This window comes from Aythya marila (assembly GCF_965140915.1).
Source record: "Aythya marila genome assembly, chromosome: 1".
NCBI classification, from domain to species: domain Eukaryota; kingdom Metazoa; phylum Chordata; class Aves; order Anseriformes; family Anatidae; genus Aythya; species Aythya marila.
This window is the reverse complement of record NC_139042.1, coordinates 28,785,341-28,809,856: the sequence shown is the minus strand read 5'-3', so window position 1 is coordinate 28,809,856 and position 24,516 is coordinate 28,785,341. Positions and strand designations below refer to the sequence as shown.

Sequence of the window (24,516 nt, the reverse complement as noted above, 5' to 3'; positions counted from 1 at the left end):
TGGGTCCCACATGGAGCAGATCTCCACGCTGCAGCCCCCCCATGGGTGGAGGAGCCCCCGGTGGAGCAGGTGGATGTGGCCTGGAGGAGGCTGCAGCCCATGGAGAGCCCCCGCAGGAGCAGGGGGCTGGGGGTGCCAGGAGGTGGTTTTAGTCTCTCACTGCTCTAGCCTGTTAGTGAGAGGCAATAAATCTTATTAATGTCCCTATGCTGAGTTTCTGTTTTGCCCATGACAGTAATTGGTGAGCAATCTCCCTGCCCTTATCTCCAGCCACGAGCTTTTTCCATCATATTTTCTCCCCGTTCTGTCGAGAAGCAGGAGTGAGAGAGCGGTGAGGCGGTGCCACGCTGCCCATCGGTGTGAAAGCACCACGACTGCAAATGCTTACGTTGCTGCTAAGTGGGTTTGGGGAAGCTCCACAAGCAGCACCTGCCTGCTCTGCGACGTTTCCGTGCTCTGAAGCTCTGCAGAGGCTGCAGGCAATCCCAGGATGTCCCTGTGAAAGCAACAGAAAATGCCCTAGCTTCTGCCTCTGCCATAAAACCAAGGACGCTGAGGACCCTCCCAAGCCCTTTCTTCCCCTAATGCTCTGTTCCCTCTATGTATTTTCTCTTCACTGAGTTGGTCTGAATCCCTTTTGCAGCTGTTGGTGAGAAACAAGAGCTCTTCTCAGGAGCTCGTGACAGCCAGACTCCATTTTCTTTTCATTTCCTTCTTTTCAGATGCTTCCTGCCCCACGAAATGCGTATGCGTGCGAGGAGCCGGCTGTCTCCAGCTGGAAATGTCAAACGCAGTTCACCTGAGTTGGGGCTCTGGGAATGCTGCATTTGTTTCTAAAGAGAAGAACAAAACTGAATTCTTTCCTCCTTGTCACTGAAGCACGGGGCCAAACAGCCAAAGGAATCACATAAGAAGGAAAAATGATGTTATGCATTGGGGAAAAATTCAAGCCACCACACGCTCCAGATACCTCCCTCTCCCGTGCCCACACTCCAGCATCTGCTCTATCAAAGTAGCAGGCACTTGTCTTTTCCAAGCTATTTCTACAGGTTCTGTTTGTGCAGTAGCCAGGCCGTTATCTGTACCGGAGTTAGACAAATATCGCCTTAAAATAAAACACCTGGCCAATGTTTGCCATTATCCCAGCCGTTTCTCTTGCCATGCCACTGTGGGAGACATATTCATACCCTTTCCTGAGCCGTAGTTTGTAAGGTGAAATCCCATCCTGACGTTTTAATAGGATATCACTGAGTGTTTGCGATTTAAAAGTGGGTTTGTGTTCGTCAGCATCACAGCTTCAAGGCACCGTAGCAATGCCCCAGTGGATTCTTGTGCTCTTTTCACTGCACATGTGCACATGTCTGTATGCACACGCAAAAATTTGAAGGAACCTTAGGCCTTCAAATGCTTAAATGCGTGCTTAAACGAGATGCAGAAGGTTAGTATGGCTTGGTGAAACAAGTGTTCATTCCTCAGCTCCTGAATAAATACGTTCTGGGCAACTAAATCTGTGGCTACTGCAGACAGCCAGTGCATGGGCATGTGGGATTAGCTCACATAAGCCTGGGACTCACCTCCATACATCCAGAGAGCCAGAGCTCCCAGGTTCACATCCCATCGGGGCGCCAAGCCGTGGCTGAGCTGCCCATAAGCAAGACCCTATCCCCTAAAAGATGCGTGCAGCTCCTTCTTAAAGCAAAGCTTTGGCATGAAGAGACTGCCATCTTGCTAGATGGCATTAGCTTCCTCTTGTTTTAATTAATGGCATTAATTCCTGGTCGTTTGCTTACTTGATGTAATTTTAATGATTAGATTAACAGATATTTCTTCATCCCCAGCAGACTGATGAGGCTGCAGGGTGCGTCTGGTTTTGCCCGACAGCAGCGCAAAAGCTTTCTCCTAATGAGCTGTCAAAATCTGTATCAGCAGCAGAAACTCCTTCCCCACGGCTTGCGGAGATGAAAGAGAAGCTTGTTCTATTTGCACGATGCAAACAAACAGCAGGCATCTCCTATAGGAACTGAAGGGCCTGTCTGTGTTCCTGTGATGTTCAACAGCTCACTTTGATAAAACTTTCCAAGAAGAGGGCTTGGTGGTGGTGGTGGTTTGATTGCTTTTTGTTTTTAAATCCAGAAGGCCAATCAAGGGTCCTGAGGGAGCTACCGGAGATAAACAGACCCCAAATGGCACAAATTGAACACAGGATGCTCTTCCAAGGGACTCCCTTCTTACTAATCCTGAAACAGATGATCATCTTCCCTGTAGATAATTACACCACAGCTAAGACTCTGGGGTCAGTGCAACGTCACCTGCATTAAGAGAGTTAATAGCAGTGCAAGAAACCACGCTTAAGGATCTAAAACCTGTAATGCAGAGATGCAGAGATGCTGCAAAGCAGGTGACTGGGAGGCAGGAATAACTTTTCTCTCCAAATCAACCCCAAAATGTATGTAAGCAGGTGGCAATGAGGACCCTGGAAACTTTCACAATGAGGGTGTCAAAATATTTTGGTGGTGATACAAGAAGCAACAGAAAAAGCCAGGAAAAGAGCTCAGGAAATGCCAAGGAAACACAGAAAACATTACATTGCGTGGCTATTACACAGAAAGACAGAAGAATAAAATCCTTAAGCTCATGAAACAAGACAATTGCATGCTTTTGTAGCACTGAAGACATGGCGCTATTCATTCACAGGCAGAAACATGTCAGAGGTCCAAGAACCCAAGTGACATGACAATCAGAAGTGACAGCTTCCAAAGGATGTTTTGAAAGACAAAGCTTTAGGAGCAGGCTTTCTGTCACCCACCAGATCTAAACACAAAGTAGTGGCATTTTCTTTGAGTCCAGTGACGGGAGAGCATCGCCAGATGCCCGCAGAGCAGGCTGCATGGTGCCTCTCACGCACTGCATCTGGAGAAGGCCGATTGCTGGCGCCTCGCTGTGACTCGGGGCCAGGCCATGCAGCACACACGGCCGGGGAGCTCCCGGGAGCTCCTTCCAGCCTGGCTGACCCACCCAAGCACGCAGCGAGCGGCAGCCTCCTGCAAAGCTAAACAAACACCACTGAACTCTGAAACTCTGCTTTTGGCCGCTGGATAAGGCAGCCAGGATTGTTATTTTTGCAGAGGCATGAAGCATTATGGCAGGCTTTGGCTTCTTCTCGCTTCCCCTCTCCTGCTTCCATAGCAGCGCACAAACACTTAAGAGGGTGAAGTACCACATACAACTAAGCCACATTTGAGCTAAGTACAAAGGAACTAAACATGGCCCTTGCTCAAGGACCCACAAACATAACTTTGAGGGGGAGAAGACTTCCGCAACCATTTTTTAGCTGTAGTTTTCCTGGTAGAGTCCAAAAATTGAGGCAAGAACTTCTGAGACAGGGTGATACTGTTTCTCCGCTGAGGCCCAGCATCTTCAGTGTGGGGAAGGACCTCCATGAAATGTTTCCATATTTAACTTTCCTGGAAAGGTCAAAATTAGCTGCATTTTCAGATTTTCCAGAGGAAAAAAAAAAAAATATATATATATATATATATATATATATATTTTAAACAGAGTTCCCAGGGATTAAAACAAACAAACCAACAACTCTGCACCCTTGAATCCCATGTGCTTTGCCAGAGAAAAAGAATGGAAAACCCAAGTAGTAAACTAATTAAGGGGCATTAACATCACCTCAGCCATGCCTTAGATTTGCTTTCCAGTACCTTATCTGCTCTTCACCTCTCCACATCATTGTCAAAAAAAATTTAACTCAAAGAAACGAGACAAAAAGTCTGGGTGGGCATCTTTTGTGGATACTGAAAGCCCGCACAGAAAGTCCTTCTGAACAACCTCTCTTTGAGAGTTGTTTCCTGGAAAATGGTTTTATTATTTAATTTTTAATGACTGCAATGTATAAATGATTCTCTGCATTTTCTTCCCTCCAGACTCTGTCCACATCCCTTCTGGGACCATAAGACTTTATGTACTTTTAACTGATATCTCAACCACTTTCAGGGATGCACTCACGTTTCCTTCACAAACCAATGACTGTTTCTTTATAACTGTATATTTTTGGAATGAAGTAACTCCCTTGTATTAAGTTACAAAATTTCAAAGCTACTACATACTGTTGCCCCTTTTGGAATCAATAAGGATTATCCAGCTAATTACAAGTCATTTTCCCTATAATAGAAAAGATGCTAAATATGAAGTCTGGGTTGATTCTAATTTAATTTCCACTAATGTGTTAGCCCATGAACAAAGGCAGGCAGCTCCTGTAAAAGCAGCTCATCCTCCAGGAGCCCAATACCACCAGTACCTGATATCCAAGAAGGATATATTCTCTCAAATCAATGTTGCAACCCTCTTGGGTTTCTCTTTGCACCCTTCTCTCTCTGGGGCCTTGGTTAGTCCAAGTAACAACCCCAGATTGTTCCCCTGTGCTCAGCTCTGGTGAGGCTGCACCTGGAGTGCTGTGTTCAGCTTTGGGCCCCTCACTACAAGAAGGACATCGAGGCCCTGGAGCGTGTCCAGAGCAGGGCTACGAAGCTGGTGAAGGGCCTGGAGCACAAGTCCTGTGAGGAGCAGCTGAGGGAGCTGGGGGTGTTTGGGCTGGGGAAGAGGAGGCTCAGGGGAGACCTCATTGCTCTCTGCAGCTGCCTGAAAGGAAGGGGTGGGGAGCTGGGGGTCGGCCTCTGCTCACAGGTAACCAGTGACAGGACCAGAGGGAATGGCCTCAAGCTGTGCCAGGGGAGGTTCAGGTTGGCAATGAGGAGACATTTCTGCTCAGAAAGAGCAGTCAGGCACTGGGACGGGTTGCCCAAGGAGGTGGTGGAGTCACCGTCCCTGGGGGTGTTCAAGGCTGGACGTGGTGCTTGGGGACGCGGCACTACTGAGGAACGAGCGACAAAAACAGACGCGATTTTCCACCAACACCTTTATTAAGGTGCAAGAGGCTCCCCATTCGCACCCCAAGCCCCTTTCGGACGTCAAAACCCCTTTGGGTGCCATCACCGCCCTTTCCACCACACTCCTCCCCTCCGCCTCCATCCCGCCCCCTGCTCGCCATTAGCCGCGGTGCCCGCCCGTCAGCCGCGGTTGCCATGGCGGCCCCGAGGGAGGGGCCATGGCGGCCGGCCGGGGGGGCACGGAGCGGGCGGCACCGGCACCGATGCACGGAGCGGAGGAGGCGGCGGGGGCGGCCGGGGGGCCGCGGGCGAGGGCGGCGAGCACACAGACCGACAGCATGGCCGGTGAGCGGGGCTGCACGGCAGCACGGCCGGTGTGGAGGCTCAGCCCGGGGGGTGTGTGTGTGTGGAGGGGGCGTGCGCTGCGGGCGGCGAGGGGGGGCTCGCAAAATGGCTGCCCGCGCTGTGGGGCTGCGGGGTGAGCCCTACAGCCGGCACCAAGCCCTACAGCCCGGCCACATCCCGCGGGAGAGGCCTTTCTGCCTCCCCTGTAGGAGCTGTGGGGTTCCTGGTGCTGCCCTTCCCGGTTTGCTAACCCCTCTTGGGGGTGCTGTGTGTGGCTCCAGGGAGCGGGACCCCAAATCTGTGGGGGTAAAGTCGCACCCCTGGCGGGTGAGAGGGGCTCGGTGGGGGGCTGAGGGCTTGGGGCACCTCCAGGAAGCACACCCTGCCCGCCTGGCTTTGTGCTCAGCAGCAAAGAGCCTCACTGTAGTTGCTTTAAATTCTTCCATCTTCAAAAGTCCCCTGCTACCTCCTTCAAAAGGTCCCTAAGGTACCTGCCACCTCCCTCAGAAGTCCCCCGTGACACCTGCTCCCTTCATCAAAAGTCCCCAAAGGTCCCTGCTACCTTCTTCAGAAGCCCCCTGAGGTCCCTGCTACCTCCTTCAGCAGTCCCAAAAGTTTCCAGGCCGCTTTAACCAACCTTCTCTTCACTCTGTTGAACTTCAGGGAACCTTTAGCCTTGTAGATGAATAAAGATGTGGAGACATTTCCATGATACCTCTGACCACAGTTCTTTGCTTTTCCATCCCGATATCTTCCTGCTTCTCATTATACGTTTATGTCATTTCACAACATAAACGTATAACCAGCACATTCCTCGGTTTGTTTCCCTTGTGTACAACGTGTCACACTCAGACTAGGTCCAAAAAACACCAAACAATAGTTCGGACTTGTTTCCATTGTATTTTATTTAAAATCTACTCTGTCTGGAAAATTGCAGTCCAATTTAGTAGACATGGTGGTAGACGTGAGTTGACGCGAATTGTGCTGCTTGCTGTAGCTTGCAACAAGAATGAACCCAAATACCCATTTAAGAAAACAAAACCTGCTTGTTTAAATGCAAGTTGGCAGACCTACCTTTAACGTTTGTTTGTAGTATGAGTGAGGAGAAATCTTCACATGCACCTTGCTAGCAAGCATGCCTGATGGGGCTGGCTGGGTGCCCCTTGCAGTGTTTGTGGGGTAGCAGAGCCAGGCAGCCTAAGGAGGCAGCGTGGCATCGGATGGTGCTGCTGACAGGATTAGATCTGCTTTCCAAAATCCCTAGTCATCTTGTTCTTCCTCCTGAGTGAGAAAATGCTGCAGAAATACTGTCTGAAAGTGGTGTGCCTTTTCATGGGTTGCGTATGTTTGTCTGCCATCCTAAATGTTTGGGTTCACAGCCATATCATTAAACTAACCCTCTCCACCAAAACAGTCTTAGTATCTGATTATATCTCTTCTATGCTAAAAGTACTTCAATAAATGCTTTTCCTTCGTTCTGTTCTTGCATCTGCCTTTTCCTCTTCTGCAAAAATGCCATCAGCATTTGTGGGAAAGGGTAAAAATGAAAATGATACCGTTATCAAGCAGCACTCATGAGACCTGCGGAGGAATGTGTGCTCATTACAGCTCTGCACGCACCCCTGGCATAGGCACTGGAGCTTTTTCCATGACTTAATGAACTTCTTGCCAAGCGTGAGGCACAGCAGCTTTCTGGTGTAAGAGTTAGTGAGCCCTGCAGCGCTTCCTCCTCTGTTTGTGGGACGCTCGGTGGTGCTGAGTGCTGGGTCTCACAGGGCACTGTCCCCGTTTTGAGTAGGTGCGACCCCAAATAGCACAACGTGGTCAGTTAGGAAGGGTTCTCTGCTGCCTCTCCGGTTATTCAGTTGGAACTGACAGCCTGAGTAAGAGGCTTTTTTTTCTTTTTTGGTGAAAATCTAACCCAAATTTAAGCAGACCATAAGAATTGAGAAGCGGGTTTCTCCCTAGCTGGTATAGCTGAATGATTACACAATGCCTCATCCGCCCTGGCAGAGGGTGTCAGTGTAAGACCATGATGGTGCTCGGATGGTTTTGCTCTCTGTGCGCCGAGCCCGAAGTTGAATCACAAGATCAGTCTCAGATTTCTGTCAGCATGTGTGATTCACTTGGGCACACGCAGTTCTGTGGGATCTGATCTTTGTTTTTTGCCCTTTGCTTGCAAGTAGGATTAACTCACTGAATTACTGTGAAAGTTTCTTTACGTCCTCATCGTACAAATCCGATCTCTGCATCCAGGTGCAAGCACCCTGAGTTGACATCAACCCTCCCGAAGAGGACAGCGTGGATTCAGATGTTGTAACAGCAGAAGTGGTTGATAAAATAGCTTCTGTAGTAGCTGAGGTGGAAAATACTGTTCAAAACTTTTATTTGTGTCCGTGGAAAGGTTTTGGTTCACCTTCCAGCTCAGTTAGAACATGCTGGTGGTTGTGAGATGTGTATATTAAGCCCCTGAAGATGATGAGAGCCCTCATTGTAAACAAAGTCTTGCTGCATGTCGGCTTTCAACACTTCCATATCATTACACAGAAAGGAAACTTGAAAGCTTAGGTTATGAAAAGTGAGGGGATTTTTAAAACACAGAACTTGTGCCGGTTTTGTTTTTCCTTTCTAGAAGCTTGGATGTTTCTGAAAGAACTAGGATCTCAGAACTTAAAGGTAAAGAGAGACAAGATACTGCTCAGCTCCCTGGTCACATCTTGCCTCTTCTAGCTCTGGCTGTATTCTTCCAGGCATATCCTAATTTAGGAAGGAAACGTGGAGTCCGGTGTGCCACCTTGGAAGGGTTGCTGACATCTCTTCAGCATCCCTTGTGTATCTTAGTCATTAAAACATTATATTTTCTTTATGCTCTTTAATAAATATTATTTTTTTTCTTCTAATGACAGGTCAAATACCAAGGCTTTCCAAGGTCAATCTTTTTACTTTGTTCAGTCTCTGGATGGAGCTCTTTCCTTCAGCCGAACAACAGAAGAAGTCGCAGGTAAAAATGTCAAGGCTTACTGTTAATTGGTCTTTCTGAACAGATGCTAATAGCTCCTGCAGTGAGTTAACTAAATTGTTCTTTATATTATCGATGAAAGGAGGAAAAAAAAAGAGGTGATAGTTGTCTTCAAATATTTCTCAGAATTAGAAGAAAACCCAGTGTAGGGAGAAAAATAGCAAAACAGTTAAATAACGTTTTGTTTTTGAAAAATAAATTGAAAGGCAAGATCTATCCCCAACAGGTGAAACAATCAGTAAAAGCTGCTGGAGAACTTTGAAAAGCATTACACCAGAAGTATGGCATATACTGTGCATTTCCTACTTTATACTAATTATAACTTTAAGATCAGTGTGGCTGCTGATGTAGAGAGAATATTTAAAATGACCACGGTGATGATTGTAGAAGAGTTTTCTCACACAGTGGAGGTGCACAGAACTATTTTAAACAGTTGTTGATAAAAACTTTTAGGTGACTACATTAGTGACAAAAGAAATCATCCTTGAGAATGGGTCTCATACCTAGCTGCCAGTTGCATGTCAAAGTACAGGGGTATTTTCAGGGTGTCCTGGAACAGGGGTTTCCATTTGTAACCAGAGTTCTTATGATGTTCCTTAAAATGATTACTGCTTCGTGCAGAGCAGACCCATGTGCTAAGATCATGTATCAACCAGGACAAGAAAAGACAGGAAAATAATCTGAGTGACAATTAGACCTAATTTTCAGAGTTTAGTGTTGTATGTCCCAGACTAGATTGCTGTCTTTGTGAAAGAGGGAGAGACGAACACTATACAGACTTCAAATGCAGTTTCAGATTTAGTAATGCAGTTAGGAATGGGACATGGGTTATACGTAGGGCTTTGGTACAGCCTCATCTCTGTAACTGCAAAGAAATTGAATAATTTACAGACAAGTGTTCTGGTAGCAGCTGGACTGCATAATGAGATCTGTTTCACCAGCTTCATCAAAATAGCCAGCATTCAGTTTCCTCACAGCACATGGGAATCCAGATGTAAGAGCTCTTGTCTGTGATATGCAGACGTTTTCCATGGAAACTTCTTTAGAACCATGATTTATTTCTATAAATGGAGACTGAAATAAAACTAGAGAAGCAACTGGATCCCAGGATGATCAAGGTTAAGAACGAATTTAAACTCATCAACCCTTTTAGATGCTGAATGATTCAGAGGGGATTTCAGTTATAGTTGACTGAATTCTCTGTGCATCTCCTGGGTTTTGTAGTGAGCAAAACAACAACCAACAAATTCAGAAATTTACAACAGGCCTTGATATGAAGTTTGGCAGGGGCACAGCGCTCAGATATTAAAAGACTCATGTAGGAACCACCACTGTTTAGTGAAAATATAACAGATTTATTTAATGGTTGATATCAAATTTGTACTGAGGAGGAGTATGCTTTGTTCCTGGTTGATTAGAGTTACCCAAGGAAGAGCTGTAATATCCCAGTGGGCTTGATGCTAAAAATAATTATTATAATAATGATAATAATAATAATGCATTTTTTTTCTGTAGGTAAAGAAGAGTGGGCTAGTTGTGGTGAAAAACATGACGATTATTGGTCTTCATTGTTCCAGTACAGACTTGCACGCTGGCCAGATTGCACTCATTAAACACGGATCAAGACTTAAAAACTGTGATCTGTATTTTTCCAGAAAACCGTGTTCGACTTGTTTAAAAATGATTGTAAACGGTAAGCAACGACTGCCTGATAGCAGGGGGAAGAGTTACCCTTGCGATTGGTGGTATCAGAAAGCCTGTTTTCTCTTTGGATTGTCACAGATGTGAGTGCTGGTTGCTAACTTGTGTAAGCCTGCGCTGAAATTTGCCACAATCTGCAAACGGTATTGAATGTGCATTCCCTGAAGGTCAAGGTACTAAGTGTTTGCTAATGAGACCCCGTTTGTTTGTGCGACTAACACTGGTGATGGTTCTCTCTCCTGTGGGATGCAGCATGGAGATTCTCACATACCTGTTGTACTTCCCAAGAACGACCCAAAGTCTGATTACTAGGGATTCCTGCATTTTTTCCTTGCCCTCTTGTTGCATGTTAGTGGCAACGCTGTATTTTTGAGCAGAAATCACGGGAAGTACTTTAAGGCTTCCTTTTTTCCAAGTGAGATAAAAGCAGGTCAGATAATTCTCTTCCTGCAATGGGATCTGCTGGTACAGCCCATCTGTAAGTTTTGGGTTTGGATCTCAGGAGCAGCTTCTCTTAGTGCTAACTTTTTGTGTGTGGTGGTAACGTATCTGTCGTAGGCAAGATGTAAACTTAGGCTGCCACAAAGAACTTAGGAAGTTCCAATTTTTGTCTGTGGCCTGGTTATCAAGTTGGATAAGCTCTTGACAGTGACATCTGGTAGCATTCTTCCTGCCCAGACACCTTAAGCACCACTTGGGGTCTTGAAGGAGTAAAAACAGGGTTAGGCAATAGTGTGTTGACTATAAGGTTTGTGTTGCACTCTACTTAAGTGGCTCCTTTTGCTGCATTATCTTCTCTTGCAGCTGGGGTGAACAGGATTTCCTACTGGCCTGCCGATCCTGAAATCAGCTTGCAGAACGAGGCTTCCAATCCCATGACGACTGACGATGCAAAGCTAGATGCCAAAGCGGTGGAACGCCTCAAGTCCAATAGTCGTGCTCGGGTGTGCGTGCTGCTTCAGCCCTTAGTATGCTACATGGTGCAGTTCATTGAAGAAACTTCCACCAAGTTGGATTTTATTCAAAAAATTGCAAAATCGCAGCCTGACTTTAATACTGACTTTTACACCGCGTGTAGGCAAGAGAAAATAAAGGAGTACGAAAGCTTATTCCTGATTTCAAATGAGGAAACACACAAGCAAATACTGATGACAATAGGGCTGGAGAACCTCTGTGAAAATCCCTACTTCAGCAACCTCAGGCAAAACATGAAGGATCTCGTCTTGGTCTTGGCCACAGTGGCTGCCAGCGTCCCTGTCTTCGGTTGCTTTGGGTTTTACAGCACGGACTCGCAGCCAGCAAATGAAACTCACCATCAGGGTTTGCCCCAAGAAATTGCAAGGCACTGCATGATACAAGCCCGGCTACTCGCGTACCGCACAGGTGAGTTCTCACAGTAGTGGCAGAGGACCGGGTCTCGTGAGCAGAGTGAGTTCCTGATTTCAGTCTAGTTTCCTCCAAATACTTCCTTGAGCAAGCTGCTGAATTGGCGCGTGCTTCCGTTCCTACACCCGTGAGGCAGGAGCAGCAGCAGCCGTAGAAACTCCACGGGGGAACATCGTACTAGGTGTGAAAGCACTGAGCTTTTCCAAGAGAAAAATCAATGCAGGGATCTCACATGCCCACTAGCAAAGCCTGCCAACACCTGTCTGAAAATGCAGCACAATGGCTTTTAAATTCTTCTTTAAGTAGCTCTTTTTACAGACATTTCAGAAGACTGTCCCCAAAGTTTAAGCATATTGCGTACACTTCTTCAGAAAAGAGCAATGGAATAATACATCCTTGAGTAGGGCATTAAATACTAAATGTTAAATTTCCTAGTTTAGTTTTATTAGTGAAATTGGTTATATATCTGACAGGGGTGTTCTCTGCAAAGCTTCTGGGGTTTTGTTACACAAGCTTTTGGGGTGAGGCATAGTTTGGGACTGCCTTGTGATGCATATTAATTTTGTTGGGTACGTTATTCTGTCTGTGTAGCAAGGCAGCAAACTGGAAAGTTCTTCCAGAGATTTCTTAATATAAAGACTTAAAATTTGATGATACTCCTTAGCGATTTGTTTTTTAACCCAGGTAGAATAATTACCTTTTTAAATCATTGTAAAAAATAAATAGTACGTACTTAAAGCAAAACTAATCCCCGTCAGGTCAGATGCTGAATGTGCCTTTTGACTTTTTCAAATCTTCTAGTTTCAAATCTTGTTATTTTTATCAAGGGTGAGTCTTCACATTTTGGAACTTTACTAGGATTTTTTTGTTTGGTTGGCTGTTGGTTTTTTGTTTGTTTGTTTTGGTTTTGGTTACTGCTCACAACTGTAGTTACCAACAGTTGCAGAGGAGATTGGGTTTTTAGAAGTAATTCAGAGGTTGCATGGAACCAGCTGTGAGGTTTTTGTACAGTTGCTTAGAGACCAAGATAGACTGACCAAGCTTGACTACCTGTTGAGTACCTTGGTGCAGCAAACTTCAGTTTTATCTCTGCTTTTCATCCTGAACTCATGTTTGTTTTTAGAGCAAACACTTATTCCACATTAATCCCGTAATGAAGCACTAATTCTCTATGAAATTAAAATCAGTAGCAACCCTCCTGCTTGACATTACCATGCAGATGCATATAACAAAAGCAAGATCAAAAGATATTTTCTATGCTGGGTTACTATGTATCAATAACTAATAAATGTGTAGAATATAAATAAAGTCAGCCCTCATAAAACCTATATTTGGCAGGAGAAAACCCTTTTTGAGTGATTGTGTGTGGTAGTGATACCAAGGGTGATGGAAAATTGTTAATTGAAACAGTGTAATCTACAGTATTCATCACGAGAAGCCTGAAATATATATTTTTTTGACCTTGATACGTTGTTTTAAATGGTCAAGACTCTCCTTAATACCGACTGGGGAAGGTTTAAAAGATCCATAAAAGTCTTCCAAGTCATGTAATGGAAAGTTCTGTTCCAGATTTCCCATGGTAGTGATAGGAAACATCCCCCAAAAATCTGAGTGTTAACATTTTGCCTCTCAATTGGGTATAAAATAAAGCTCATTTTGATAGGAGTTCAGACTACAGAACTGTAAATGTAGGGAGTGGCAGCAGTTAAGTAATAAATATGAGAAGTGGTTTTATTGGGTTTCTAAGATCATTGTGCCTGTCTGCATGGATTCTTGGCACATTTTTTTACTGATACACATATATTGGTTGCTACTCAGCATTTGTGGACAGATGTACTTGGCAAAGCCTTAGAAAGGCTGGCCTTGCACTTCGAGCACACCCAGCATTGCCAGTAGACTCGTGTGACTTTGCAGCTCTCACTCTTTCCGCATTCTTTTCTCCTGTCCACAAAACAATGAAGGTAATTCCTTACTCTAGGACATCATATATTAATGTGTACGTAACGTAGAAGTACCTTATTTGTTACTCACTGCTAAAATGTTGTGTTTTAGAGGATCATAAGACAGGAGTTGGAGCTATTATTTGGGCAGAAGAAAAATCAGTAAGTATTGCACAAGCTGCCTCTTCTTGCACTCATCATTCATACGCTTGTATCTGCCTTGAGCTTGTTATTTTACTTTGAAAAATGCACCTGTGTATAAACACACGTACATGTAGGGTGCTATAGAAAGCTTGCCCTTCTCGTTGTTTGGTAACTAAGCTAAAGATTTTTCACTGCTATCCTGTCAAGATGAAGGAAAGTGATAAAGCACCACAGAAAGAAAACCCTGCCACAATGTTTCTGCCTGACTTTTTAGTGTGCTTGCTTCCCTAGTTGTTGTCAAATACTCCAGGTGTTCCAGCTATGAAGCTTTTTCCCAGCTGTCTGCTCTCCTCTGTTGGAGAGGTCTCACAGCAATCATAGCCTGGGGATATTTGATGCAGTTGAACTGCTGTACTGACTTCAGCAGGTTCCCTTTTGAATCAACGCAATATTTTCCTGCAAATACCATTAAAGTGCTTTTTCCCATCTAAATATATCAATTTTATTTCTTTTTGTCTCTCATTACACATGTTACCAGTCCAGAAAGCCTTGTTCTTCATGGAACTGCAACATATTCTTCTAACATCTTTTTTTTTGTTTGTTTGTTTGGTTTTTGTTTTGTTTTTGTTTTGTTTTGTTTTTTACCACTTCAGTCATCAAGTGCTTATTGCAGTTTTGTTTCTTGTTCTTATTTCAATCACTGATTGCTACCTTGCTACTTTGTCCACCCACTGGTCGATGCATCAGTTCACAGGCAGGTGAAACGGTCCCTGGCACATCAAGGACTGGCTCCACCTTTCTTTAATTTTGCACATTGCAGTCTTAATGACTAAATCCTTCAGACTCCTTGTTCCTTGATAAAAGGAACGCCTGGTGCAGTGTGTTGTCCGTGGCGTTGCAGTTTGCCTGTGTGGCTCCCGTGGAGCTTAATGGAAAAGCTCCATGGAGCTAGCAGGAGCTGCGTTTTCTTTTATCAGCTGTAACTTGGCATGAGCTGATAATATTTGCATACTAAACAAAATGGGAAAGCATATATTGCACAACTATTTGACTGAGTACTGGGTCGAAACGTCACCAAATGTGCTGATTTGCTTGCTGTTGCAGAGAAGCTGTGATGGAACAGGAGCAATGTATTTTGTAGGCTGTGGTTACAACGCCTTTCCCGTTGGGTCCGAATATGCCGATTTTCCACACATGGACGACAAACAAAAAGATCGGGAGATCAGAAAGTTCAGATACATTATACACGCTGAGCAGAACGCCTTGACGTTCAGGTAACGGGTTTGATTTTACAACAGGAAAGAAAGGAAGAGTTCAGAAACAATTCCATGACAAAAGCAGGATGTCATTGTGATAAAGTGTGGGTTGTGGTCACAGTCTTGTCGTATGCCTATGATGCAGAACTTGGGTGTGCACAGGCACAGCTCTGGGGTTGCTGCAGACAGAATCCAAGTGGACTTTGTTTCAAAAGGATATTCACCACGATGATTCACAGAAGGATATTCACATGCTCAATATGTGGCAGATACACGTCACTGTCTCTGGTTCCTGCCAGGACCATGCTATAAACTGAACTATGGAAGCGTGGCAATTGTTGAGGCTTCCAACATGATCTGAAATACGCATGGAAATGCAGGAGGGGTGTTTCATTCACTGGTAGTAAAAACGAACCAGATGTCACTGTGTACCCATGCACACGACCACAAATTAGCTGCTTCTGTGTGTAGATACTAACACAACCCTTCTTTACTTGTTCCTGTTGTCACCATCCAAAACTCTCAAGCTGTAACTTCTGAAATTCTGTTCTCTGCCTCTTTGTAGGTGCCGAGAAATAAAGCCAGATGAGAGAAGCATGATATTTGTGACCAAATGTCCTTGCGATGAATGTGTCCCGTTAATCAAAGGGGCTGGCATCAAGCAAATCTATGCAGGAGATGTTGATGCTGGCAAAAAGAAAGCAGACATATCGTATATGAAGTTTGGTGAGCTTGAGGGTGTAACCAAATTTACCGTAAGTGTCTCGACGTACTGCATGCTACAAATACAGGGAGGGAGGGCAGCGGGAGCGGTCAGCTGCAGCCAGGGTGGAGGAGTGTTTCCTTGTGCTGCTGAATCATGTGCGAGTGCAATCGAGAGGTTGCTGTGGCAGGCCTCCTGGGAGGAGCGCTGTGCCATCTGCCAGATGGCGAGGCCGAGGGCGCCTGTTTTCTGGGAGGTAATTTCCTTCCAGATCGCCCTCTGACTTGTTGCTGCTGATCGATGTGGTGTCTTAACGCTCTGAAGTCCTCCTCGAGCCCTCTCACAGGCGGACAGCTGGCGTGGGAGATGGCTGTGTGCTTTGGTAGGCTCTGCCAGCAGCTCCTGGAAGAGCTGTGCTGGGTTTTGGAGGTGGATAATGCACCTGTGCTCAGGGTGCTCACCGTGCCAAGCTGCAGCACTGGTGGTTTGCTTCCCCTTCTCAAGGGAATAAATGGCCACACGGCCCTTAACACCTCTTCCTCCTCAAAGGAGGCGTGTGTTTGAGGGGGAACCCTTCTTTCCTCACCTCACAGTGGAGGGCTGGAGGGTACTTCTTCCTCCCCTTGCTCTTTCATCTGTCTTCTGGAATAAGTAAACTTTTTCTTCTTCTTTTACCAGTGGCAACTAAATCCATTTCACGCTAATGCCCTTGAATTCCATGATCCCATGACCAGGGAAAGTAAGTGGGTTTTTATTTTCATTAATGTGTTTTATGACTGAAATAGTAAGCGAGATCAAGTTTTAAACAAACCTGAATTCCTCTGGGGATTGATTTCAGTTAGTTAAATTTTGCTGCGAACACTGCTCTGACCTTCTTGAGTAGATGAACTAATGGTAAGTTAAAAATATGAGCTGGTTTTAGCAAATGCTTGGCACTCGCATGCGGTACAAAATCTCGTAATGCTATTATTAGGAACAGCAATATGCTCTTCTGCACTGAGATCGTTTCAGACTACTTTATCATGTTTTATATTGTTTTCTGTGAAGACTTTAAGGGACCTGGTGTGCCTTTTTTTTTTTTTTTTTTTTTTAAGAGTTGGACTATTCTAAGTCATTTAAATATGCTGTGCAAGACATTCCAGTGCTTATCTTACTATGAAGCAGAATCTACATCAGTGTTTTCCAATGAATATTTATTTATATGCTTTTTTTCTTCAGTTTTTGTTAGTTTTGATGGTAGCTGGGGCACAGGTCACAAAATCCTCGTCTACCTGCACCCCTTTAGAACTGGAGCTGACACCTTCTGAAAACAGGGATTAGATGAGAGGTGCACTGAGGCCTTGTTGTGCTACAGAAGGGGCCTACCTCTTGCACCTACTGCCAGCCACCAGTCCTTAAAATGTTTCTCAGTCAGAGGGGACAATAATGTGGAAAAATAAGCTAAATAATTTGTGTGCCTCAAGCAGAAAGATGTGGAGCATAAAGATAGGGAGCTGGTAGTTGCTCAAAGCATTGAGTACCATGCTGGGAGCATTATCAAGACTGCAGGTGGTTTTTGTAGCACATGAATAGCCACCACCTAGAAGCTAATTCCTAACATAGTGAGCTAGGTTAGTGAAGTCTTTCTGTTAGCTATTTCCTTATGGGTCACGGCAAGGAATGGGGAGGGAAGGTTCAGGGTGGTGTTTATGGCATTACTAATAACTGCCTAATGTCAGGGCGTGTTTGTCCCTCTCTCTGCTAATGGCTTTCAGCTGGAGATTCATCCTGTGGTACTTCTGTTTGACAACCTTTAGCAGGCTTCATTTTTCTAACAATGTTTTCTTTAGGATGGTATGCTCACGGTTTCAACACTAAACTGTTTGAATTTGCTCTCTTTCCGTAATAGGTTTCTCTTGCTATGATTATTGCATGATCCCTATATGGGACCCAGTGTCATTCCAGTGTACTTGTACCTGTTGAGTATTTAGACTATGCTTACTATTGTATTAACATATTTACCTTTTCTTTTTCCTTTAGATGGAGTCCAGAAAACAAAATCAGTAGATGACCAGCAGCACCAAAACAAGAAACTGTGTCTTGGTCACTATTGAATAATTCAGCACTTCTGCAGTCTTGCTCTTTATTTTTTATAATGCAGCCTGTTTGCACTTTCAAATAACAAAGAGTTTTATTTATTGTTTGGAAGGTGATTTTTAGAATAAGTTTATTTATGATGTCTTAAATGTTTTACAGAATTACCTGAAGGTCTTTTTAATTTACAAGTTCCTGGGGAAAAAAAATGCTGCTTGTATTTTCTATGAAAGTAATCGGGTGGCAAATCATTGTCAATGCATAAAAAAATACTGAAGGTTCATTGGTGGTAGGTTGGAGGAGTAATAAAAGAGTTATCTCCTTGCTTGGTGTATGGATTGAGGGGATGAATTTCTACATGCTGGGTTATCAGAATGCAGAAATAAGTAGAATACTCAAGGGAATCTCCTAGAAAATGGCAGATAAATCATCGCTAGTAATTATTCCTAGTCCCTGAAAGTGGCTTTTGCCTCTCAGTCAGCTTGTATGGTGGAGACACTGCCACTGGGATGGAAATGGTTGCTAGATGAGTGATTTGGAGATGAAGCTTGTCTCTCAAACATAACTTCTTCCAGCTACCATAGCAGCACGGCTGGTTTGTTCTGTGGTACTTGTGCTGCTGCTGTGTTCTGCGTGCTTCCTCAAGTGCATCTGAATTAATCTAGACCTAGACTAGGTTTTCTTTTTCCCAGCTTCTGGATACAGGCCTGAAAAATTTTGGCTGTACGTGTATCGCTGGCCCGGGCGTACTATGTGAAGATTGCTGGTGTTTAGTTTTTGTTAAGTTTCTCTAACGGGCATCTAGGACTCGAGGCACGGATAAAGAGCCAGAGGTCCTGTTGTTCCTTAGACAGGGTGATCTGTACCAGTGGAACAGGCCAGATCTTTTCAGGTGCCAGTCTCTTCACTGTCTACATGAGGAGGTGATGTTAAAATAGCTGGTTTCATGCAGCCTTGTGTTGTTGCTACCTTTGAGGGGTGCTGTGTAGGGAACAGATAACTGGAATAGGGAGTTTTTACCCCTAGAACCTTTTGAGAGGTCGCTCTCCCTACTCTCAGCTGTTTGCTGCTATGAATGTGACCTCTAGCTGCTGTAGCAGATGTCCCAGGACTTTCTGTTCACTCCTCTGCTGAGCTCTCAAGTACAAATGCCTTAAACCTTTTTCATGCTGCTACTGGTAAGACGTGCAAACAGCCTCATCCCAGTTCTTCCACGCATCTTGTCTGTCTTTGTTGCCCTCCTCAAAACCCTGAAAGGGGAATCACGTTCTAAGATGCTGCTGCAGTTTCTGGTTTTACTTGTAGGCTTTGGATAGCAAAGCTGTGATTAGACAGTGCGCATAGTGGCATTAACGTGGCATTAATAAGAGGTAGTTTGCTCACACCCAGTCTGGATACGGCTCCCATATTTTAAGGTTCAGTTCTTGGTGCTCGGAACTGCACCGAGGAGCTGTGGTTCCTCACAGCCCACATTGTAACTCCATACCAGAACAGGGCAGTGCTTACTGTGTATCCTCTTACTGCCATGACAATTTGCTCTCACTGAAGCTGGAGAAGCTGCTGTTTCCTTCAGTCTGGTTAAACTGAAGACCACTCTGCGGCTGCTGGAGGAGTGAGGTGCATGCTGTTAGCAGCAGAAATCTCACCAGGCAAGTGTTTGACATGCACCACTGCTGCCCTGCTGAGCAGGGTGTGTACAGCTTCATTTCCCAGGAGCAGAAAGCGCTACTGAAAGAGGAAAATACAACCCTGTTTGTCAACTGAAGGAAGGAAGGAAGGTGAAATCCATTTTTTTGCATCATACTGAAAAGAAGTGTGTTTGCACTTGCTCATGAGGAAGTAACTGAACTGCTGCTTCACTAGAACTGAATTACCACCAGGTCTTCTGGTCTAAAATGCAGAACTGGGATCCTGACCTTAGTTTAGGGCCAGGAGATCTCGCTGCAAGAGGTCTGTGCCTCACCTATCAGATGCAGAGTGCAGTGTAGATCCAGTTTTCAGACCGGGGATTAAGTTACTGTTCTGGGTGTTGTACAAACCTCAGAAATAGTTCTAGTTTGTTTTTTTTTCCTCTCATCAAGGAATACAGTTCCATTGCTTGCAACTTCCATATGAGGTTAAAATTGGGTAATGTTGGTGTTTCATAAGCAAGATTGTCTTTATAGTCAGTTTTAAATCATGAATATTTTTACTTTGGCATATTTTTTCTTTCCACTTCTTGTAAGCATCTTGTGTTAGAGTAATTACTCTTGGCTTTTCCTACAGATTGGAAGAACACTGTCCAGATTAAAGTAAAAAAAATCCACTCTATTCCCTGAAACTTTGTTTCTATAATCCATTGGCAGTGCTTTGCTACTTGAGGTAGAGGCAGGGGAAAAAAACAGGTGCAGATTTAAGGCCCCTTCATGTTTATACTGATCAGTCAACTGGTATCAAAGTAGGTAAAGAAGTCTGTATCTGTGCAGGAAAAGCTGAAATTGAAAAGTCCCCAAAAGGTTGTAGGTGGCCTGGGTGCAAGGAGAGGTAAATCAAGATACCCATCAAATATCCTACATTGCATTAAATAACTACACTGCGGTGAATGCTGCTGGTAGCCTGTACTTCATGAGGAGTTAAGATTTTACCTTTACTTTTTATTGATTTTTTTTAAAAAAGTTATTTTTGTACAAAGCTTTCCGTGAAACTTGGAGCTGCTTTTAAGGCTGAAGGCTTGGAAGTCGGACTGTCTGTCATGCCGTCTTTCTGCAAATCCCTCCAGGGGTTCACAGATTTCTCTGATTATCGGTTAAAAACTACTTTACTTCTTGCTGGGATTGCAAAGTAGTGTCTTTATCCTGACCACTAGGAAGAATGTGAGCGGGGTTTCTCTCAGCCCCCAGACCCTGTAGGTGCTGCCGTGCACATCATCTGCTTACCTGAGAGAGGCATGGGAGGACTGGGCATCTCCTGCAGTGCTTGTCTTGCAAATGAACTCTAGGGTGTTTGTTTCTTACTTAAAAAGAAAACTGTATTTAAAATTACCAAATCTAGAAGTTATATATTTTATATGTATGTATGAAATTTCCATTATGCATTTTGGGTCTCTTCCGTCCATGCCGGAGCAGTCGTTTCAATTGCAGGTATTAACTACCAGTAGCAATTTGGCTTCTTGACTGAGAGTTACAGAGCTCCTCTGTTAATTATTTGCCTTACAGCAAAACGTGTTTTCGGCTAATAAATTCAGTAAGTACTGAAGTGTATTTTTAAGTGCTTTGGTGTATTAGAAACACTACAGAGTGCTTTGAAACGCGCACGCCCTTTACTGGCTGGGCGCTGTGCTTGCTCCTGCAGTCACAGTTCTTTGTGGAGCTGCATCGCCACCCTCTGCTCTGCCTGCAGACCTCGTCCCAGCCTCAGCCTGCCTCCTGCCAGCATTAAAGGACATTAATCCCATCCTTGGGAGAGTAAGAGCTGCCGCGGGGAGTTGCTTGGCTGGAGGAGATGGAAGAGGGCATGGCTCTGAGCATCCAGAAGCACAGTGGGTCCCGTGACAGTGGGAGCGTGACAAAACGCTCCCTAGAAACTCAGAGCACCGCTGTCTGCCTCTGGGGCGTGTTGGAGACGAAACCCTGTGGCAGCAAGGAGCTGCTCCACCAAATTTCTGGTGGGGCCCGGCGCAGCCAGCAGAGGGCAGCGCCCGCGGGGCCTCGCAGCGCGGTGAGGCCGGGCCCGGAGCCTACCCAGGGCCGCGGCTCCGCGGGCACCGCCAGCGGCCCGGCCCGGCCCGGTAGGGGGGCGGGCGGAGCTTTGCCGTGCACGGTGCTGCAGACACCCCAAATAAATCCTCCACGGCTCCCCATTCAGACAGCGAAAGGCGAAGGTGTGCTGGGACTCGTCGCAAAAGCCGTAGATGTGATGAGGGAAGAAGTGAGGCTGGCGCGGCCGCCACACAGGCTGAGCCGTGTTTGGGCTAGGGAGAGACACGCAGAGGGAAGGGCTGAGCACGGCTCTTCCCTGCGGTGTTTTGTGGCGTGGCATTTATCTCCTGCGTGCTGACAAGGATGGGTTTGTACCTGAAATTTTCCGCTTCGTTTTGCCAAGGAACTGGACTCCTCCTCATCGCGGGATGGTGTCCCACAGGTCCCAGGACCACTGAACTCCCACCACCATTGAAGGGATCATTTCTGTCTGTTCCAGCCATAACACAGCCGGTTACGTCTGCACCATGCCGCTCACTGCAGCTAGAGAGGCTCATTGACACAAACAAAGCCTTCATGGTCTGCCTGTGTTTTTCCTTTACCTTCATTGCTCAATTATCTTTCCTTTAGCTCTGGTGAGGTCACCTCACTCCTTTGCCAGTAAGCTTTCCCCCAGGGCAGCTAAATTTCTAACTTGGCGAAAAAAAAAAAAAAATAAAAGGTTAAAGAAGCCTGGAGGAACCATGAAGTATTTCAAAAGCTTTAGCAAAAGCCAGGCCTTGGGGATGTGTCTCATGAAGGCCAGCATTGATACATTTTCCTCCTTCCCAGTGGCCTTTCAGAAAGGCCTGAAAGATGTCTTTAAAACAGCACGTGTGCCAGGACATTCACCTGCCCACAGCCAAGCGTGGGGCAAGGCAGATTTATCAGGAGGAAGCAAAAACCAGCAGAAGCTCCTGGCTGCGTGGCTGGAAGGGGCACTACCCAGAGAGCTGGGCTTGTTGAACAGACTGATGTCTCCCTCCCTTGCCTGACATCCCCTGGGAAGCGTGGCTTTCAGTCCTGTCCCTGTTGTCTCCTTCCTTTCCCCTTTTGACAGGCAGCACGAGCCACTGCGGCCAGCCCACAACACGAACCTGCTCCATCCCATGAGCTAATTGCGGCTCTGCCCTTGACACTCCTTGGGGCGCAAGGCGAGGCCCTCTGCGAATATCATTTTTCCCCACGCCCAGCTTTAAAGCAGGGAGGCTCCCGCTTGCCCTACACGCAGAGCCGGCGGGCATCTGACCGCCTCCCTGACGTTTTGTTTGCTCCCTGCCCAGGCAGGGCCGTGCCGCCTGCTGAAACGCTCACCCCGGCTGCGTGTTTGCGCAGGGCTCCGAGCAGATGCAATGGGCTCGGCTTTGACGAGGGCATTTATTTTTTTTAATCCCTTCCAAGCCCTTGTCAAGCCAGCTGCGCCACGGAGTGCAGTGCTGTGTGTTAGTGGAGGTACCCGGCAATTTGGAAATAAAGGGCCTCTGTTGGGAAGAGTTGAGCAAGGCGCTTTCGTGGCCCACAGGACGTGTTCCTGTCATCTGTGTGCCCTCAGAAGAAACGCTCCATTCATCGGCAGCCTGCTAGCTCTCCCCAGGAGAGCTGCACTGGCCAGTTGGTGTTTTTTTGTTTCTTTAACTACAAGGAGCTGGGCGATGGTGCTGTGATTAAACTGGCTCCTGTCGTACTGCCTGCAGCCAAAGGGCTTTGCTCCTACCCGTAAGCTTGGTGGTGAGCTGCTGGTTCTGCTTCTAAAACCTCAACGTGCTGGGGGTGCCTGGCCCCAGCACACGGCTCAGGGGGTGTTAGCGCCAGGGCAACCCCCTCTGGGTGATCTTGACGATGGAAGAGGTGATTTTTGTCGTGGCTTTGCAAAGCCACTCACAGCATGCGCCACAGGAAAGGGTTTTGGTGGTTTCCTTGGTTTTCCTCCTGTCACATTCCTGGAAAGAGGAGCCAGCAGGAGGCAGGCCTGAGGCACAGGACCACGAGTCAGGAGGGCTGGCTGACACAGATACCAACTGGCCAGTTCAGATCTGTCACAGCTGCGAAACAGGCCTCATCCCATCCCTATCAGATTTTTCTTTGCAGCACAAGCTGCCCGAATCCTGGGACAGAAAATGACGCTTCAGAGATTCCTGGCACCCTGCTGTGTCAAGGAAGGCTTCGCGTGCAGGAGCGGACGCGGCCTGTTGGCAGGGATTCACTCGTAAAACCCAACCCCCCCGATGCTGGGTGGGGACTGGGTTTGTTTGAGAGGCTGCAGCCCACGCTTCCTCCAGCATCCTTCCCTCCCTGGACAGCCATCGTCTTCCCCATCCTCACACTGCTGAACGTTGTCCTGCAGCCACGCAGCTCCCCCAGGTGCTAATTTCAGAGAAATCGTCGAGTTCCTGGTGGGAGCAGCTGCCGAGGCAGAAGAGGAGCCTTGGCTGAATGAGCTGAAGGAAATGGGAATTTCTATCTTTACTTCGGAGTTGTATTAGAAAAGACCTCATTTGCATTTAATTAGGGATGCGTTCCCACCAGCTGTGAAATATTATTGTGGTGCCTCGTTTCATCTTCACCAATTCTTTTTCTTCTTTGAAGGAGCTACGCAAGCTGAGCTTGGGGAAGACTCAATTAACTAGGGCGCATTGGCAACATTTGCTTCGGGAGCAGCTTTTTTTTTTTTATGACAAGCCACACGGAGCCTGACACATCACTTCACTGCAAGCCCACCCCTTTTCCTCTCTCATTCAGCTGCATGTACAAACACACACACCTTTTCCACAAGCCCTCCTTGCCCCTTACTCCTGGGTAAGGCTGACGCTATGGGCACCTCTGCACAGGTCCCACTCACGCTGTCACACGGAGGCATTCCCCACAAACACACCGTTAGGCACTTTTTCCAAGCGCAGGCTGGAAGCCTGATGCTCTGCAACTCCAGAGGCTGAGGCAATGGCCACGTGCCTCTGCGTTAATCCAGCCCTGGAGACGGGTCCCACCCTTCAGCTTCGGGCTCCAGATCTCAGAGGATCAGAGCAGCTAGCTCCGAGGACTGCTGCTCTGGAGATACTCCCTTATCAAGCAGCGAGCATTCCTCTGATAGCACCGGGGGTGAAGGCCACAGGCAGGCGAAGCTGAACGGCAGCCTGGGCTGCCAGGCCCCCTGCCAGCAAGGGCTGCAGTTGTGATGCTCGCAGCAGGGATGGATGAGCTCTGAAGAAAGTGCTCATCTGTCTCTCTCCGTCTGCTGAAACCGCTTGGCAAAGGAGAGAGGGAATTTAGCACCGCGCAGTGCCGCTATCCCGAAAGGCAAGAGGGAAAAAAATAACAAATAGAAATAACGGGTAATCAGT

General features: G+C 46.3%; 1 protein-coding gene across 2 annotated transcripts; it reads left to right on the top strand.

Moving 5' to 3' along the window:
- Window positions 1-5,100: 5,100 nt before the first annotated feature.
- Window positions 5,101-20,701, top strand: CDADC1 (cytidine and dCMP deaminase domain containing 1; the record flags this gene model as incomplete). 2 transcript variants are annotated; one of them, XM_082782559.1, is made up of 9 exons in its annotated part: window positions 5,101-5,240; window positions 8,147-8,241; window positions 9,775-9,952; window positions 10,765-11,343; window positions 13,399-13,448; window positions 14,535-14,704; window positions 15,252-15,441; window positions 16,068-16,128; window positions 17,409-20,701. In XM_082782559.1, 9 exons carry the CDS (start codon window positions 5,114-5,116, stop codon window positions 17,480-17,482), a joined length of 1,524 nt encoding a protein of 507 aa, XP_082638685.1. In that variant the 3' UTR covers window positions 17,483-20,701. The 2 variants fall into 2 exon arrangements, with proteins under 2 accessions (XP_082638685.1, XP_082638686.1); XM_082782560.1 differs by lacking the exon at window positions 5,101-5,240 and having other exon boundaries at window positions 8,140-8,241.
- Between the last annotated feature and the right edge of the window lie 3,815 nt (window positions 20,702-24,516).